Consider the following 20,793-nt stretch of genomic DNA (forward strand, 5'->3'; position numbering starts at 1 on the left):
TTTCAGGGATACTTTTCCTTTTAATATTGCTATTAGATCCGAACCCTACTTCTCAGTTCCCACATGGACGTGGTTGAGTCTTTGAGCCCCCATCCTTTGAGTGCCTCTATCACTAGACATTCATGACCATAAATGGACAGTTTAGAGATACAGGCCTCTAAAATATGGCTATCTAGTGGAGACTTCACAGAGGATGCTGATATACTGACATCTCCCCCTGCTGAAAATATATGCAAAGCTGTCGACAGAGCTCGGAGCCTAACTTGTCTACGCTTTGACTGGACGTTGGATTCCGAACCCCTGGTAGTCAAGTTGATCTGGACACTGATTCTTGTACAGATATTTCGACTTTGTTTCCTAGTGCGGCTCTGGGTCTTTATGTTTCAGATTGTTTCAACTGTAAACTGAGAAACAGATCTCAATCCCACTGAGTTGCCTGGTTTGACCCCTGAGACAAAGGGCTAGATGTATCAGAGCAAACTTGCCAGTCTGTATTTTTGCCTGGCATCTCTGCTCCATTGACTAGCTGTGTATATAAACATTGTAGCAAATCCGATGAGTCCATGAGTGTTTCAAGAGTACGACTACCCTGCGCCACAGGATTACAAAGTGCCTAAAGATCAACACCATTTAAAACCCTCGTCCTGTAGGATAATAATGGCCAAAAGGCTCAATATTATTTAATACTCTAGTGTGTAAAGGCTGGGAATACATTTGGGTCCGAATTTCAGCCAACGAAGGTGATTAAAACGTCTCTTCTGTAAGCACTTAGTTTTAACTGTGTGCTGTAATTAACTGATAACACAAGTCCTATTGTATGCTATTTACTGTATCATGCTGTATCTACGTTTATAAACCCCTACCAGAGAATAGAGTAAGCCCTGACTGCCTGACTTCACTATCCCTGGAAAGTCAACTGCCCAAAAGACAGTAACATGGCTATTCATTGGACTGCAATAGCCATGGCGGAGAGACAGCAAAGGTTAAATAGCATCACCCATACAGACACTGCCCCTTATTTATTTATTTTATTTAGAAGGTTTTATATAGCGCTAGCTCCGCCCGAGGGTATCAGAGTACTTTACATCAGCAATGGAAGAACACAATATAAAACAATCATAGCAGTTGAACAAAACGGGCTGTACAGGAGATCAAACAAAAAAAAATACAGGGAGTAATATAGGATATATAGTGAGTAGAAGTACATATATGATGTGATTATGGACAGCAAGGAAAAAGATCCCAATTGCCTGCTGGGATAAAAACCTGTGGCTTGCTGCTTGGCTACAGATCTTTGTGACAGGTGACAAACTACAGAACAATATAGTGCTAAAAGAGAATTAAACAGTAACATAGGCAGTGAGTAATACATATTGGGAGACCAGACTTGAAAAGACAAGATAGGCATGCTATGACAGTCAGTGGAAACTGAAATAGCAAGATGGGTTATTTAGACAGGTGCAATTTATACGTATATAGAAAGTGCACTCACAGCTAGACTTAAGCAGGCAAAGATGAACTGCAAGGAAAACAAATGTAGCTACAGAAATTACTAGGCAGAATTAAATAGGACAGTATTACAGTCACACAGCCTTACATAAAGTAGAGCATGCATATATGTGGAATGTGTTGGGCAGTACACACCTGTGCGCTTAGTGCCTGTATGTCATGCTCATAGGCCGTGTGCATACGCTGCATGGCTTCTGCAGTATTGAGGTCCCGTCCAACCTCATCGGGCAACTGCTTCTGCTTGTTCTGGATCTGACTCAGTGTCTCCTTGGCATCGTTGTAGAAGCGGTGGAGCTCATAAGAGGCGGCAAGCATCTGACTGCGGGTGTCGATTAATTCTAGCAAATCAGCCCAGGCTTCGTTCAGCCCATCCTTCCACTCTGCAATGGTGGAGTTTTCAGAGTGCCCGGAGGATATCAAGTCATCAGCCATGAGGTTCACAGCATCCACACGCTCCTGCCCGATGTTACTGGTATCTCGTGAGAACTCCCTGAACTTGTCCCTTAACATCTATAAAAGAGGAGAATACGCGAAGGACACAAGCATGAGGGACGTGCATAAAAAAAGAGAAAACATTTCAAAGTAAAATAGCAACCTTTTTGATAGAATCTAATTGGTGCAGGTTTGTTATACCTCCAACTCCTTCCACAAACCATGAGTACTGAACATCTGTAGCTTCTTATGGCTTCTAAATCAGTGCTTTTTATTTCAGAATCTTAAATATGCTGTTGTACCACATCCTTTAAGTTCTCCAAAGACGTGTTGGCAGGTAATACATGGTGTAATAGGCCTTATAGGTCTTCACAAAAAGCCCAGAATGTGGGAGAACTCAGATTTTCACATTAATCCCTCATTCTAATGGGCAATTTGGTAATGATGCAGTAATACCACACAGAGAAATGACCATACCCAAATGTAACGGATTCTGTAAGTACTCAATTACTCCATCAGGAGTCTTGCGACTGTTTTAATGAAGGCAATAGAGTACATACCAAAAATAAAAGCATGTGATATTTAACACTGCTCACTGCAGAGCAACATAGGTAATGTTGGACTTCAGTTAAACTGCAGTTCCGATTTCAAGTAATCAAGACATTTCACAGACTTGGACAATCCAATCAAACTATATGATAAAATTAATTCAGCAGCTTGATCACTTCAAGAGAACCAAATACAATTTGCAAAGCAAGAGAGCTCTTAGCAGTCACTGTTTTACTAATGGAAGTTTCCAAATACCATACGCTAGACCACTATTCTGCTAAAGTGAGTCAGCCCCAGGGTTATCATCTTTGGTTTGCCTATCCAATGAAAATGACCTATTCTGACTCCTTTCGATGTACTCCTCGATTTTTTGAGATTTCATCAAGGACAAAGGACTCAGTAAATAAACTGGTTTTTGATGGAAGTTTATTTTGCAGAAAAATATTGGAAGTGGAATATGGCAAACATTTCAGAAACAAAGCAATTCCGCCGCGGTGCGGCGGTTTAGCGCAGTGGGCGAGGCCGCGTCAGCCAACGGACGTGCTCAGCACTACAGAGGTAGTGCTTGCGACGGCCGTTGGCCAACAAACGCAGCAAAGGGGTTAATGTCAAACTATACAGAATACTTACAGGGCAGAATAAAGTGTTTAGTTTCAACACCAGGACTCCCTGCATCATTATCTTCACTGAAAACAAAACACAGAATACCTCCTATTCGCAGGATTACATAACACTACAAAAGAGAAAAAAGCTCTCAAAGTATCAAGAATGAAGCCTCAAGAATATAACATTTTTATTTTATGTTTACCATTTAATGAAAGGAAGTAGAAGTATCAAAAACTAACGAGAACACTGCAAATTCTGCTGAGCCTGGCGAAAGCAGCACATGTGCTGCTCTTGCCAGTGAAGACCTTTTGCAATCGATTCTCCCCGTGGGCTCATGCAGGGGCTGCTCTCGCTATCTGTCCAATGCAGACAGCATGAGCATGTCCCACGCCATTTTGTTGTAGCTCAAGTCTTCCCGTCGCAGACGCGCATGGCGGTGTGCTTTTAAATAGCGCGGCCTTAGCGCGATCGCTTTCACTTTCGCGCGGCCGCGCTTATTTTATCTGCACATACTTCCTGATATCGAGCCGGCTAAGTATTCGCCACTGTGTGCTAATGTTGTAGACAACAAAGTCTCACCAAGGAACGAGCAGAGTGAAGCAGAGTTGGGACAGATAGTAGTATTTCCAACGCGGGGGACGAGGCTAAGGCTGAGAATCTGGTGCAGAAGTCCGCTGCTCTCCATTGCTGATCAGAAGCTGAACTAAAGACACCACCTTCCTTTAATTACATGGTCTGTCCTTAAATTTAGCCAGACCACAGTTATCAGTTAGCCTTTGTTTGAAAGGCGAAACCTACGTCTTTCATAACTTCCGGGTCCGTATGACAGCCAATCAAACAGCTTTACTCACTCTGGGTGTCATCTGGAAGAAGGCAGAGCTCCAAGCATTAAACCGGGCTAGAACTGCAGTTAGTCGGCAATTCAACTAATCCAAGTGCCTTTATGTAGAATGCAGTGGTGGTCATTGGTTGTAGAGTCCTCTCGTACGTCAGCATGTTGGACAGGCCACATGACGGGCCGCTCTCCCCCGGCTCGACCAAGCCCGAGCCAGTCACACAAGCACCACACACCACCATTGCACGTCCTACGTCCCCTCAGGGACACCTGCCCTCGAGCATGATAACCTCGTGGGTCCGATCCACTGCCGACCCATGCGCCCAGCCAGGGCCGCCATCTTGGACACTTCGCCACGAGGCCGCCTGGCCCCCGATCGACCTCAACCCTGGGCCTAGCCCGGCCTCAGACATTCCGGCACCACCCTCCACCCAGGAGGTGAGCGAGCTACTTGGCCAGTCAATGGGAGAAAGAGGTGTCGATGGTTCTCCCCCGGCCAGTGCCGCTCGCCCATCGCCTCCCCGGGCGCTGGCTCCACCCCCCTGCTGGGTGTCTGGACTCCCTCATCCCGGACCTCCCGACCTCCAAGTGCGAGGGTCCGGACATCAAAGCACGCCAGCCCTATAACTGGGGCAGCTCCAGAACAGGAAGGCAGTTGTATCTTGGAGTCGAGAGACGAAAGAAGAACTCATCCTGGACGGACTACTGGCGCTGCCGTAGCTCTGTCCTGTGCACCATCATCCTGCCTGTTGGCGCTGCCACAGCCGTCGTAACCTTCATCCTTCACCGTCGTCCGGATCTGCTGGCGAGGCCGCGGACCGTTGTAACCGTCATCTGCATCGGGACCTGCTTGGCTTCTCCACGGCCCGTCGACCATCCTTCATCCATCTCGGGACCTGCTTGGCTCCTCCACGGCCCGATCAGCAAACACGCCGAGCTCGAGGATTGAGAGCTATTGAACTCATTGGTAACTAAGACTGTCCCGCTACCCTTTTCCTCATCCAGAGATCAGAACCGAGGGGACCCCTGAGTCCAGACCTCCTTGTATGATATCGACGTAACCTAAGAATTGCATATAAAGTCTCGTTAACCTTCAATCTTGTGTGGTGTCCGTCTGTGGGGGGGAAGTTACTTATCTGTACAGTCGTTGGAGTCGGCTCTCCCTGGAGACCTCTCCCCGTAAACTCGGCCGACCCTCCCGGTCCGTCTAACATTGGTGGCAGCGGTGGGATCCGAATCACCGCATAACGTACAGAGAGTAGCTCACCCCACAACGAACAACAATGTCGACTAAAGAGAGCGGAGCAACTGAGAAGTTCCAAATGGAAAAACTAGAGGAATACAGCCATCGTGAACTAAAGCAGTTCTGCATCGAACTAGGTATCGCTACCACCGGACTAAGTACCAAGGACGATTTTAAGCATGCCCTAGAATCTTGGGCAGAGACCGGGGATGTCGAAGCCCCTGAGCAAAGCACCGCGAAAAAGACCAACACGGCCCCTGAAGAGCAAAGAACGGGGCTCTCGCAAGACGAGATCCAAGAAAGAGAAAAAGCCCGACTACACGAACTCGAAATGGCCCGACTCAAGATGGACATAGAACTCAAATTGGCCGAGCAAAAAATAAACTTAGAGCACCTTCGCCTCCGAGAAGAAAGAGAGGAGAAACAGAGGCAAAGGGAGCTCGAGGAAAAAAGACTAACGTACGAGCACGAGCGGAACCTAGCCGAGATCAACCTGCGCAAACAGAATAAAGAGTTAGGGGTGCCCGACAGACCGTCCACCCCAGGGACCACGGACAAAAAAGTGCACATCCCCAAGGATGTGGTCCGAGAATATTTTCGAGAAGACGACATCCAACAATGGTTTAAGGCATATGAAATCGCGATGACTGCGCACCGGATCGATAGAGCCGACTGGGGAGCCGGCCTATGGGGCAAATTCCTCAATGAGGGCCGCGATACTCTGTTACAGCTCCCAGACCACCAGATGACCTCCTACGACCATATGAAAGCGGCCCTCCTCACTCGCTATGGCCTCACGCCCGAGATGTACCGTCAGAGGTTCCGAGACTGCACACGCATTCCAGGTACAACTTGGGTGGACTATGTAACGTACTTTAGCCGAGCCTTCGAAGGCTGGATCAGAGGGAACAACGTCACGACCTACGAGCAGTTGTTCAATCTGATGGTATGGGAGCATCTGTCCAACAATTGCTTCATTGAACTACGCCAACACCTCCTCGACAGCAAGTTAACCGACCCCCGGCAGCTCGCAGCTGAAGCTGACCGGTGGGAGATCACCCGAGTGGGCCGGAATGGGTCCTACGAGCAGAACAGGAACAACAATGGTCACCACCGACCCAGAGGAGGAGGAGGGGGCCAAGGACGAGGAAGAGACAACACTCCGGCCGCCCCCACTACCAGCACCACCCCCCCGGCCAACCGGGGCAGCACCCCGGCGCGACCGGGATACAGAGCCAATGTTACATGTCACCGATGCCAACGAGTCGGCCACTATGCAAACGACCCAAGCTGCCCGCAGTATCAGAGTCCAAGACCCCGCCAGGTGGCCGCCGCGGCACTAGGGGAAGAACAGATCTCCGAGGAACAAGAAACAGACGAGCAAGAGTATCAAGAGTGGGAGCCAGCCGCCATGACTCTCGCGTGCTTAGGGGGAAGAGACATGGTCCCGCGGGTCCCCCTACCCGCTAACACCCAGAAGTACAGCCAGTGGGTGAGCATCAATGGACAACGGGCCGAAGCCCTTCGAGACACCGGGGCCAGTGTGACAGCCGTCCGCTGTCATCTGGTGACCCCAGAGCAATATCTACCGAACATTCTCTGCCCTGTGCGATCAGCCGACAACTCGGAGAGTCTGTGTCGGATGGCCTGCGTCCCCTTTGAGTGGGGAGGGGTCTCCGGCATGTTGAAAGTAACGGTCCGAGACGACGCCCCCGTAGACTGCCTCCTCGGAAATGACCTGGAAAGCTCCCCGTGGGCAGCCGTGGAGCGAAAAGAACACTTGGGGATGTTGGGCGTCCCAGACTGGGCGTGCGTCACCACCCGGTCCATGGCCGCCCGTGCCAACCATCACCCGGAAGAACCAGGATGGCCGGCGCCTCCGCCTCCGGTCGCCCCCGCCGAGACCCCCGACCAGGGCCTCCCCCTCGAACCTGCTCAACCTTCCGACCTTGCTAATCTTGACCAGTGGGCTCAAGAAGGGGGGCCCACACAAGAACAATTTCGTCAGGAGCAGAAGACCTGTCCCTCCCTTGAGGGACTCCGACAACAAGCGCTCGCCCAAAGCGCAGGGGATACCTCCGGAACTCATTGGGTCTACTGGGACAATGACCTATTGTACAGCGAGCAACGAATCGCCGAGCTGGGGGCCAACCGAGTACTAGTGGTGCCACTCCGCTTTAGAGACTTCCTGCTAAATCTGGCCCACGATGTCCCCCTGGCAGGGCACCTGGGACAAGATAAAACCTACAGCCGCCTAGTGACCCACTTCTTCTGGCCAAAAATGAGAAACGATGTGCACCAGCATTGCCGATCTTGCCCCACGTGCCAAGCCAGTGGGAAGAGCGGCCGCAAGTTAAAGGCCCCCCTGCAACCCTTTCCCGTGGTCACGACCCCATTTGAGAGGGTCGGAATAGACATTGTGGGACCCCTAGACCCACGTACAAGACAAGGCCATCGCTTCATCCTAGTACTAGTGGACCACGCCACCCGCTACCCTGAGGCTATTCCTCTCCGGACCGTCACAGCCCCAGTGGTCGGCAGGGCCCTGATGGGGATCTTCTCCCGGATGGGGTTCCCCCGAGAAGTCGTCAGTGACAGAGGCACGAACTTTATTTCCAAATATATGAAGTCCCTCTGGCAACAGTGTGGGGTCACCTACCGCTTCACGACCCCCTATCACCCCCAAGGAAACGGACTTGTTGAGCGGTTCAATCGCACACTAAAAGGGATGATCGGGGGATTGGAAGAACCCCTCCGTCGCCAGTGGGACGTGCTGCTGCCGTGCCTCCTCTTCGCCTACCGGGAGGTCCCACAGAAGTCCCTAGGCTTCAGCCCATTCGAGCTGCTCTATGGGCACCCAGTACGGGGGCCACTCAGCCTGATCAAAGAAGGTTGGGAGATGCCTCCGGCCAAGAGTCCTCCAGATGTCTTCCGGTACCTCCTCACCCTCCGCAACCAGTCCCAGCGGTTCAGAGACCTAGCAAAAGCCAACCTAGAGGCCAGTCAAGAGGACATGAAGAAATGGTATGACCAGAACGCCTCATCTATTGAATTCGAGCCGGGGCAACAGGTCTGGGTGATGTCCCCCACAGAACCGTGCGCTCTCCAAGACAAATGGACGGGACCCTTCAAGGTAATCGAGCGCAAGGGTCCTGCCACCTATCTGATCGATATGGAGTCCGCCCGGAATCCGCTCCGAGTCCTCCACACCAACAGACTGAAACCCCACTTTGCACGAACAGAACTCAGCCTCTTGATGGCCACAGACAACGGGGTTGAAGACGACTCCGAGCCTCTCCCTGACCTCTTGCGGACCCAGGAGCAAGACGGCTCCGTGGATGGGGTCCGACTCTCGGAGACCCTCACCCAGGAACAACGCCAAGAGTGCCAAGCCCTCCTATCACGATTTGCCAGCCTGTTCTCCCTCACCCCAGGTGTCACTTCCTGGTGTGTGCACGATGTAGACACCGGAGACAGCCCTCCTATCCGCCACCGGGCCTACCGCGTACCTGATCGGGTACGGGCCTGCATCCAGGCGGAAGTAACTAAGATGCTCACGCTCGGGGTCATCGAGCCCTCCGACAGTCCATGGGCCAGCCCGGTCGTACTGGTCCCCAAAGCAGCCGCCCCCGGAACCACACCCGAACTCCGGTTCTGTGTCGACTACCGGGGCCTGAATGAAGTCACCAGAACGGACGCACACCCCATCCCCCGGGCAGATGAACTGGTCGACCGAATGGGCGCTGCCCGCTACCTCAGCATCTTCGATCTAACGGCAGGCTATTGGCAGATCGGCCTCACACCCCGAGCACAAGAACGTTCTGCCTTCTCCACCCCCGATGGCCACTATCATTTCACGGTCATGCCCTTCGGCATGAAAAATGCCCCAGCGACTTTCCAACGGCTCGTCAATCAGGTCCTGGCGGGGCTCGAAGAGTTCAGCGCCGCCTACCTGGACGACATCGCTGTGTACAGCCACCACTGGACCGAGCACCTCCACCACCTCCAAGCAGTGTTGCAAGCCCTTCAGCGAGCTGGCCTCACGATCAAGGCCAGCAAATGTCAAATTGGACAAGGGTCAGTGACCTACCTCGGACACCAGGTGGGAAGCGGTCTAGTGGCCCCTCTACAACTGAAAATTGCCGCCATCCAGAACTGGCAACCCCCTATCACTCAAACTGAGGTGCGAGCCTTCCTGGGCCTCACGGGCTACTACCGAAGGTTCGTGAAAGACTATGGTACCATCGTGGGGCCCCTCACCGAACTCACGTCAAAAAATCAGCCCAAGAAGGTGAACTGGACCCCAGAGTGTCAAGCGGCCTTCGAACAGCTAAAGGCCGCCATGTGTTCCGCTCCTGTGCTCCAGGCCCCAGACTACAGCCGGGAGTTCGTCGTCCAGACGGACGCCTCCGACCAGGGCATTGGGGCGGTCCTGTCCCAGGTGAACACCGAAGGCCTTGATCAACCGGTGGCCTTCATCAGCCGGAGACTCCTACCACGGGAACAACGCTGGAGCACCATAGAGAGGGAAGCCTTCGCTGTGGTATGGGCCCTCAAGAAGCTCCGACCCTACCTTTTTGGCACCCACTTTCGGGTGCAGACTGACCACCGACCCCTGCAGTGGTTGATGCATATGCGGGGGGAAAACCCGAAACTGCTACGCTGGTCCATCTCCTTGCAAGGTATGGACTTTACCGTTGAACACCGGCCTGGGTCCGACCACGCCAACGCGGATGGCCTGTCCCGGTTTTTCCGCCTCGACGAAGAGAGTCCCCAAGAGGATGGGTAACTCTCCCCGCCTTCAGCTGGGGGGGACGCATGTTGGACAGGCCACATGACGGGCCGCTCTCCCCCGGCTCGACCAAGCCCGAGCCAGTCACACAAGCACCACACACCACCATTGCACGTCCTACGTCCCCTCAGGGACACCTGCCCTCGAGCATGATAACCTCGTGGGTCCGATCCACTGCCGACCCATGCGCCCAGCCAGGGCCGCCATCTTGGACACTTCGCCACGAGGCCGCCTGGCCCCCGATCGACCTCAACCCTGGGCCTAGCCCGGCCTCAGACATTCCGGCACCACCCTCCACCCAGGAGGTGAGCGAGCTACTTGGCCAGTCAATGGGAGAAAGAGGTGTCGATGGTTCTCCCCCGGCCAGTGCCGCTCGCCCATCGCCTCCCCGGGCGCTGGCTCCACCCCCCTGCTGGGTGTCTGGACTCCCTCATCCCGGACCTCCCGACCTCCAAGTGCGAGGGTCCGGACATCAAAGCACGCCAGCCCTATAACTGGGGCAGCTCCAGAACAGGAAGGCAGTTGTATCTTGGAGTCGAGAGACGAAAGAAGAACTCATCCTGGACGGACTACTGGCGCTGCCGTAGCTCTGTCCTGTGCACCATCATCCTGCCTGTTGGCGCTGCCACAGCCGTCGTAACCTTCATCCTTCACCGTCGTCCGGATCTGCTGGCGAGGCCGCGGACCGTTGTAACCGTCATCTGCATCGGGACCTGCTTGGCTTCTCCACGGCCCGTCGACCATCCTTCATCCATCTCGGGACCTGCTTGGCTCCTCCACGGCCCGATCAGCAAACACGCCGAGCTCGAGGATTGAGAGCTATTGAACTCATTGGTAACTAAGACTGTCCCGCTACCCTTTTCCTCATCCAGAGATCAGAACCGAGGGGACCCCTGAGTCCAGACCTCCTTGTATGATATCGACGTAACCTAAGAATTGCATATAAAGTCTCGTTAACCTTCAATCTTGTGTGGTGTCCGTCTGTGGGGGGGAAGTTACTTATCTGTACAGTCGTTGGAGTCGGCTCTCCCTGGAGACCTCTCCCCGTAAACTCGGCCGACCCTCCCGGTCCGTCTAACAGCCATCTGCCAGATCCTCGTGGATTCCTCGCAGCTCGGAGAGGTTTTTATATTTTTTGCAGTTTTATTTAGCGTGATGTCGACCCGAAGGTATTGGAGCACTTACATGAGCACCAGGTATAATACACAAGGGCACATTCTTATTCGAGCATTTTTGTAGACACAAGGAGATTAAATGAGGATGTTGAGCGAAGCAGAGACTCGAACTAAGTTCCCCAGTTCTCAAGAAGGCAGCTTTGGTTGTTAACACCAATGTTTGCTGTTCTTGTGCCTAAAGTGGGTGTAGTGTTGATGCTGGGGTCCCAGTGCAGGCCCCTGGAAATAACTCATGCACACAGAACTTTTTTGGGCAGGAGAAATACAACGCGAGGAGTCCTTCATCACCGTCCCCTACTCTTTAATTATTCCACTGACACCGCGGTGTGTCACAATGCTTGAACTTGTTGACGTCACCTGACCCACTACATTCCTCTTCATCCAGGTGGAATCGTAGCAGTGGCGTAACATAAGCCCCAGTTTTGCTAGGAGGAGGGGGGCGACTAAGGGCTTCTGATTAAATACGGCTTGCGGGCCCCGCCATGTACCTTGCAGGGGGCCATCAAGATTTGTTACATTAACGTGGTTCGACTCATTTATGTTTACCTGACTCTGTGCTTCACAGTTACACAGGGCGCAGAGAACAGCGAACCCAGCCCAGCATAGGCACTGTCAGTTGCTAGGTTCCGGTGTTACGTAATATCTGGTATCCCTGTGGGATTGTGTATCCCCTGCTCTTCGGAGAATACACTCAGCCCAGGGAGAATCAGACAAAGAAGTCCATCTCTTCTCGGGCTGAGTGCAATGATGTACGGTTTCACGGGATACCTAACGGAGCAGGCTATTAATTACCCGACGTTTCTTTAATATTGAAGTCTGTGCTGCTCAAGAAGAGACAGGAAGGAAACGCGAGTAGCACAAAGAAAAACAAGCATTGGCATAGTAAATAGGTCTCGCCTTTAAGACCGTATAAGTGTTTAGCCATGGAACAGTTGATGTTGTTGCACCAAGGATATTAACTAAATACTTATAAGGTCCCAAAGGCGTCTATTGGCAATGCCAATTCTTGTTAATTCGAGTTACTGAGAGTAAAATGTTTTCGCGGACCGACAACCTCACAAACAGAAAAACTGGTGTTTTAAGACTGTAAAGGAGCTTCACAGTGGCAGAATGCAGCATCTTAGCAGACGGCGCCTTTGTCCATTTAAAGTATGTAGTGTCTATAAACTAATGGATAAGAGCTCCCTTCATGGGCTAAATTAAGGAGGAAGGAATGTTGTTTATCAATATTAATAAATGCAAACTAGTAGAGGAGGTCAGGAACTTTCAGTCCTCATTATGGCATCATCATTAATATTCCTACATCCAACAATAAGCTCGCCAGCTGCTAATATGAGGTAGGAGGTCCATAGGCAATAGAAGCAGCAGAAAAAGAGCAATATGACGAAAACGCCGGAAATATAGCTTGACAAAGCAGACTACTAGGGAGTAGATTTCAGCCCCAAGAATAAGAACGGTCAACACAGTGCAGGCCTGATTTAGAATCTTGTGGATGGGATATTCAGTCACAAATGTGACGGATATCCCGTCCATTGTATTACAAGTGCATGGTCACGTCAACCCAGAAACAATGCGTCGGTCACCTCTGTCAACATCTGGGTGGGGAAGGAAGAGGGGTCTGTTGCAGATCCAATCGCAGTCTAGACACCAGCACTGCAGATCTTTTACAGCCAACTCCAAAATCTAAATATGTACATAGAGTTCCCCTTGATGTTGAGCCCACTGAGACTTCAGATCCCACTGCAGAGCTCGCATATGCCACCTGACATGCTCGACCAGCACGATGCAGGAGGCCGTCAGTTCCAACAGCCTCAGATTCGACCTCAGTGAATCCAGGACTGTTGCTGAAAGATTGGGATCATAGCCGGAATGTCTTGGACTTTTTCCAAAGGGAAGGCACGAAACAGAACCATGTCTAGCATGGCACAGATGAAGGGGAGAGTCTGAGAAGGAGTTAGGTGTGACTTTGGTTCATTGATAGTGAACTCCAAAGATGACAGGAGGTTTGCCATACTCTGGAGGTGGTTGATGACTGCTGGTGCGAGCCCGCCTTCAACAGTTAGTCTTCTAAGGGGAACATTTTTGAAAGTGTTCTGCTATCACTTTAGTAAACACCCATGGGGTGGTGGTGAGAGAATAGGTGGGCAGGGCAAACTGAAAAGCTCCTGTTGCATCACAAACCGAAGTTCGTGCCGATGCACCTGCAGGACGGGGTTAGGGAAATAGCTGTTCTGCAGGTCTAATTCACCATCCAGTCTCCAAGGTCGAAGGCAGACAAAACCTGGGCCAGGGTCAGGGTGAGCATTTAGAATTTCTCGTTTCGGAAGAAAGCATTGCTAGAGCACAGGTCTAAAATAGGACGAAGGTCTCTCTCCTTCCTGGGCACCAAAAAGTCTTAGGAATAACAACCACGTCCGACTTCTGGCACTGGCAACCTCTCAATAGCCCTTTTGGCCAAAAAGACTTGCACTTCCTGCCACAAAATGGAGAGATGATCCTCCAAAAGCAGCTGGGCAGTGGGGGAAGTAGAATTTAGAAAAAAAAAATGTATATTTATTTAGACAGAAAGATCTAGGAGATTAAGTAAGCACTTTTCAAGTTAGAGATTTTCAAACACTTAGAGAATACAGCTGTCAGATTTGAGGCAGAAGCCTCGAACATGGTCATGTTATCATATTAGAGAAATATACACTGCAAAGGGTCACTTCCAAATGACTTACAGGGTAATACTTCTCGATGGACTTAAGGAAAGTAGGGGTCAAGGCCTTAAAACCGCCAGCAGTTTTGGTTTACCTGACCTGGTGTGCAAGGGGGCTGGTTGAAAGGGTAGCCTTGAATGCTATCTCTGAAATCTATATGGTAACCTGTAAGCAAAATGCTGTAAGTGGCGACAAGTCTGTCAGAACCCTAAGGGGAGCTCGGTATTGAAGGTCTCTGGGGCAAGGGTGCACCATCGGTAGGCTCTGACTCAGGCAATGGGGTTTGGGTGCAGAAGGGTTTTGTCTGCGGGTCGCTTGCGCTGGAGGCTCTCACTTTAGGGGCCAACCTGGAGATGGAGTCAAAACAGAACAACAAGGCCACTCTCTATGATGGCCTCTCTGGTGCGGACGTTCTACATTGGTAGGTCGGTCTTGGTGGCGTTAGTGTCCGAGCTTAACATTGAACAAGCCTTAAGTGCTTGGTCGGTATTGGTGTCTTATATTGGTACAGGGCAGCTCCTAGGTGTCCTGGAGTCTCTGAACTTGGTGGGGAGATGGATCTGGACTCCTGGAGAACAGTGACCTCCACCTCAGTGGCTGCTGCAACTGGAAACCTGGTGGTCCTCAGATTGGTGAATCGGACGTTGTGGTTGGTGCCTGCAGGCTACAGGGAAGTGGCTCTTCCACTTCAAGGGAAAGGGTGACGAGTTGGCAAAGTGATAGCAGCCCTCAGAGACTTTTGGAGGATGCACAGCTGCAGGATGAATCAGGTCTGTGCAATTGTCAAGACAGGAGCAGGAAAGTAGTGTTCGGGGCCAAGTCCACAGCTAGTCTTTGTCCTTCTTCTTTTTGAATCGGAGTTTCTGATGTCAGGAGGCCACATAAATACTGAATTTAGGGGTGGTAAGGGGAGTGAAGGGTATTAGCCACTGGGCTACTTACCCTTTGGGTCACTACACCCCCTGGATGACCACTTACTGTGGGGAGTGGGCATACCCCTGTACCAGAGTTCCTAATTCCAACAAAAACAGGATGGTGGAATCCTACTTTTGTGGAGCACATCAAGCAGCCCACCTTAGGGGTGTGAATAGCCTGGTGGAGCAACACATCTATTGCCTAGCTAATTTCGCGCCTGCTCTGGTGCCAAATGGACCTCAAGGTGGGATCTCCCAGGTCTGAGGGAAGCGAGGGTTGCATATCAAAGGGGGCAGAGGCTTTGAAGCCCCTGAACATGATATGCTAAAAATTCACTAGCCATACTGCTGGAGGAGGTGTGAAAACCTTCCTCGGAGTGGGCATTTTTTCTGTTCCAGAGAGTGTGGACTCTCACCTGCAGGGGCTCAGAAACGTGTCTGTGGTGGCAGGTTGGACGAGACCAGTCAGCCAGCACACAAGATAGTGGTAGGTTTTTCACGGGGCCCCTCTAAGGTGCCCTCTGAGTGCATGTCATAATAAATGGTACGGGCATCAGTACAGATTTATTAAGACCAGGTGTTTGTTACCAAACACCATAGGTTTCAGTGAAGCCATCATGTAGCTGGGCAACCCGTAATGACAGTGCCTGGTACATGTACTGAAGATGACATCCCTGTACACTTGTACCATCTAGTACTTGAACTAGACAGCACAGGGCTACAAGGCCTGCTGTAGGGGTGACTTACATATATTACAAAAGACACATAGATGATGGACGGAATGAAGAGCAAATCATATATTTACCCCCAGTTTACCCCGGGTTAAATCCATTGTTCTTTTGCTCACCATGCCACCCCAGTTTAGATCCAGCCATATGCAAATCAGTGGAAATGATGGATTTAGGCGCAGATCTCTGTACTGGGGTGAATGTTTGGCATTGTTCAACATTCGGTCCAGCAATTGTTATTCGTGCATTTGTCACCCAGAGTGGGACAGGTATGCCCAGATGTGGGTTCTGTGCTCTCCATGCCACTGGAAATAGGCTAGCATGGCTGATGAGGGATGAAACCCCGAAAACGGTCCTAGGACGCTTGTTTCTGGTCCAAGGAGGACCTGGCCAGGGGTTCAGGTTGCACTGTCCCCACGAGGGATATTGATATCAGAATTGCTAAGAGGTCAGATCAACCTCAGGGACGCTGAGGAACACACCTCCTGTGTTGCAGAAATCTACGGAGTCCTCAGGAGCTCGGGAGATGCAAACTGATCAGATATGTTAAAGGTGCCTGCCTTGCAGGGCAGTATCTCCTTTACTCCAAGGGAGATTCTTCAGTCATCCAGCGTAGTGTAGATCGTCGAAGTACTTGGATTCTGCTTGCAGAGTTTTGTCCAGGTAAAATCTAAAGTCCTGTAGTCAGGGTTCCTACTTTATACCCAAGGAAGGGGTGGAACAAACTATGGGATGGTCAGACCAGAGGGGTGGCTACACCCATGTCCTTTGACCAGTTTCGCGAAAGAGCAAGAGCAAATGGCTCCTGCCATCAGTTTGAACTGGACTATGCACAAGGACACCAAATGTGCCCCCAGTGCAGCCATCAAACACTCTCAGAGTGCACCCACCCAGCCCAATACACTAAATCCTGTCTGGGAGGTGGTCACACCTCCCTGTGACAGGAAACCTATTGTCAAGCCTTCCTCTGCTCAAGCTCAGCTCAGCAGCAGGAGGGCAGACTCGTGTCTGTGGTTGGCAGTGTCCATTTTGTGATAACCAGGTTGGGAAAGCTGGTACCGGGTATACCGGTTTTTCATATAAGTCCCTCTAGAAGGGTGGAATCGTACCTCCCACACCAGTTACAGGTGTGGAGGTATGATTCCAAGGTGTTTGACACCAAACACGACATGTTTCTAAGCAGCTGTTTTACAGTTAGCATTTACCGCAAGGTTATAATGCACTTAAATATATATGGTTGGCTGCATCACAAACAAACAAGGAACATAGGTTCTGAATACTGCAGAGGGGCTCTGTTCATGCAGGGGCACCCTCTCACATAAAACCCAGCACTCTACATTCAGGATTGATAAGGCCTGCCATATGGCCGACTGATAGGTTTATATGTTCAGTGATTTAGAATAGATATAGGGAACCTATATCTAAGTAAGGGGTGCAGGCACCACCTTACACAGGCTGCAGTAGTAGACCTGTGATGTCAGTTTGAATGGTCTCTCAGGGGTGTCATAATACATGCTGCAGTCCCTGGGAGGCCTCTGGGGTACCTATGCCCTGGGTACATAGTATACCATACACTAGGGACTGATAAGGGTACCCCAGTATCCAATCTGGAGTGTCCCTAAAGTACATGCAATCAATTTTGAGGAGAAAGCAGCTAGACTGGGGTCCTGGGTAGCGGATCCCTGTCAGTCGAAGTTGAAAATAGTGATACATCAGCATAAAGTGTAGGTACCCATAGGAAACAGATCTTACTCTCCTACACAACCCCCCCCCCCCCACACACAAAAGTAAGGCCATTAAACTAACCTTGACCAGTTGAGTCTTCATGTTCTAAGTAGAAATATCTGGAGAGTCCATCTGCATTGGCATGGTTACTCTCAGGTCTATAGACTTACGTTGTAATGGCATGCGTTGCAATAGCATCTGCTATGTAATGTCATGCGTTGTAAAGGCTTCCGTTGTAAAGGATCCTGCGTTGTAAAAATTGCGTTGTAATGGTGTGCGTTGTAAAAGTTTGCGATGTAACGTCATACATCCAGGGAAGACATGGCTTGGCAGTTCGGGCTGGACTGTTCCCATGAGGCACAGGGTCAGACTGATTTGCATATAGCCATGTCTGAACTGGGGTGGCAGAGTGGGCTAAAGAACGGTGATGGATTAAACCCAGATCTTTTGACTGGGTGTGAGTGTTTGATTGATTCAGATGCTCCGTCCATCACCACCCCCTTTTGTACCGCTCATGCCTCACAGCATAATTCTTGGACGTGCACATCGCCACTGTGCTGCATCTGTCCCTGATGTGCGAGGGTAGCACAAGGTATACTATGGATGGCTGTTTCCGGGCCACCCTCCTTGCCACCCCCTTCAATAGAGCTGACAGGAGCTGTCCTAAACCCTAATTGTGCATAATGTCTCCATTAAGGAGCCGATTCACCACAAATGTAATAATTATTTAAGTGATGGAACAAATATACACAATCAGGGTCGGACTTGCCTAGCGTCAGGCTACTGCAATTATGCGATTCTGTTGTGCTGTGTTTTTCGCAGAAGTATGGATTTGCCGCATTTTCCACGCAAGCCTTCATTTGCTGCATAATCTGTAGATGTTATATATCAAAAGTTACTCAAAATATTGTGTTTTGTGTTCCCATGCAGTGAAAGGCAAGTCGCAAAATTAGACCAGTTTTCTTTCAGTTGGTTATTGCCATATTTGATTGGGAAACTGGTACTAATGAGATGAAACCTATGCCCAGACAGTGTTACCATGAGTAACAAGCATTGACATAGCCAATAGGTCTCGCATTTGGGACCTTATAAGTGTTTAGCCATGCCACAGTTGTTGTTGCACCAAGGATATTGTGCTGCATAACTAAATACTTATAAGGCCCCAAAAGCGAGAACTATTGGCTATGCCAATGCTTGTTTTAACCAGGTCTAGTCTGTTTCAATCATCCTTTTCATTATTTCTTCAGTTTCTCAAATCTCATTTGTTTCTTCAAACTTGTACTCCATTTTCACCATTTTGTTTTTAGCCTGTAATGTTGATGCTATCTTACTCATAATAGGACAGTGTCAAGACTGCTCATTATTTTTCAGTTTCTGTACTTTTGGGTGGCTTGCTCACAATTTGTTATTGGTTTTGTTAATATAACTATTTTCGATGTCCTGCACACTAGTGCCATTTTTTGTATTTTTGTTTCTCAATCTCTGCCTACCAACATGCTCTCGAATTGTCCATATTTTGTTTTTATGTTTTCACAGAACTTTGTATACTGTGCAAGCACAACACGTGAAGAATGAAGGATTCAGTGCACTATAAGACAACATAATTTAAAACTGTTCTCTTGACACCCGATAAGACGGAGAAAGGTAGCCAACTAGATTGAAAATGTTAATTTTGATTCCAATTGAAAAACAATAGACTTTCCTAGTGTGAGATCCAAAAATAATCAGTAAAAGCAAACAATGAAAACAACATTGTCTGAATTGAGGTTATATTTCTGAAGAATGTCCACCAGATCATAGATATGTTCTCTTATTCAACAATTATGGCTTTTCTGAAGTGACAGATTTTACTTACCTCACCGTTTTAGGTTTAAGCCTACCAGAGCGGGCAGCTGTATGATTGCAAAGACCCATTGGGAACATGCTAAAAGCTTTTCTAGGAATACATTCCACTCATTGCTTACCATTGGGATTGTGTTTTGTAACTCACAGTTTTTGCTTTATATTTGCTGGCTTTCTTTTGGCTGTCCAGCATGTCTTTGTCCATCCCGTGGAGCATACCCGGTTTACTACCTCTCCGACGGTCTCCTTTATTTTTACTACCTCTCTGACGGTCGATTTCTTTTACAAGTGCTGACTTTCTGACATTTGTTTTCTGTTTCGTGAGACACTCCATATGTTTAATTTTTCTCCCTAGAATGTTAGTTCAGGAAGCAGTAAAAGTGCTGTCCCTCTTGGAAAGGTTTTCCTGCGTCCCGTTCTTTCTTATGACTGATTCTACTTATCTCTGCTACTACCAGCTAATCAATATCTCATGTCTGTAACAATGTTCTGTCTAAGAGGTTGATTGTTTTGTTCAGTGCTCTTTACCAATAGCATATCTAAACAATCCTCTTCCTCAAATCCACTCCCATGCCATAGGCACTGGAAGTAGGGGAGCAGAGGACAATGAAGCACCCACAAAATAACTATGCTTAAGTTCAGAAGTGAATGAGCAATAAATCTATCTTTAAATTTAGTTTTTATCTTGTAACATTTGATGTGCATTCAAAGACAGAGGTCAAATGTTAGACTCTGTCTTTCGAGGGAGGATGGTGTTTACTTTTCTTTCTCTGACTGGAAAGTGAGAGGATTGATGCAACAATCTTGCTGGAAACGTGGGGTGTGAGCAGGGCTGGCTATAGGGTGGCAGGAACGGTGCAGCCTCACCTGGTGCCGACTTTGGTGGGGGGCGCTGTAGTTGAAAATAACTTTTGGTTTAAAAGCAAGTGAACTTTTTTGGTTCGTCGAAAAGTTTTCAGGCACAATAGAAATGTCATGATAACTCTGGTGATTAATATTTCTAATGGTGAGAGATTGGAATTTTGTCTAGTGGCAGTTTTAGCTCATCATAAAGTACTGCTGAGGGTTAATGTGCTTGCTGCAAAGTATGTGTAACATACAGTTCACAGAACTGAGTGTGACTGAACTATGTATAGCAATATCAAAAAATGAAATATACGTTGGAAAGCGGCTATTGAAAGATAAGGTGCACTGTTGGAAAGTGGTAGTGAGGGAATTCATGGAGAAGGAGGCACCAAAAAAGACTGTCCCACGACCACCAGTAGCGCTAAAGCCGGCCCAGGGTGTGAGAGGGAAAGGCTGCAGGTGGAAATTTCTTTTGTTAACTATGCAAATATTTCATAATATATCTGAATTAGAACCAAGACCTACCTCATGATTATAAGTGAAGTAGTAGGTCTATTTGCGAGCCATGGTTAATCCCAAAATGTGTTAAACACATATTTGTACAAGGGTGTTTATGATTACCCAATAGTGAATTGCAAAAATGTGCTATTTGGTGATCGCAAACCATACTCTACGTACACCTGGCCGAAGGTGATGCAGATTCTCACATGTTGTTTATGTGCTGTATAGTGTTATCAGTAAAACTGTATGACTGTGCAAATGTAATAGCAGTGTGCTACCACTCCATGCATACTCCACTCTACGCCATTCCACTCTACTTCACTCAACACCCTCCATTCTATGACACACTACTTCATTCTCTGGAACTCCCCGCTACTTCACTCTACTCCAGTGCACC

General features: G+C 49.3%; 1 protein-coding gene across 2 annotated transcripts in view; it reads right to left on the reverse strand.

Moving 5' to 3' along the window:
- Nucleotides 1–20,793, reverse strand: part of SPTBN2 (spectrin beta, non-erythrocytic 2) — a 994,900-nt gene that overhangs the window by 135,312 nt on the left and 838,795 nt on the right. For both annotated transcript variants that reach the window (XM_086938557.1, XM_086938558.1), the window contains exon 26: nucleotides 1,645–2,019. In XM_086938557.1, coding sequence (XP_086794683.1) covers nucleotides 1,645–2,019 — 375 coding nt within the window. The remainder of the gene's footprint in view (nucleotides 1–1,644; nucleotides 2,020–20,793) is intronic.

The sequence above is a fragment of the Lissotriton vulgaris genome, chromosome 9 (assembly GCF_964263255.1).
Source record: "Lissotriton vulgaris chromosome 9, aLisVul1.2, whole genome shotgun sequence".
Lineage (NCBI taxonomy): Eukaryota > Metazoa > Chordata > Amphibia > Caudata > Salamandridae > Lissotriton > Lissotriton vulgaris.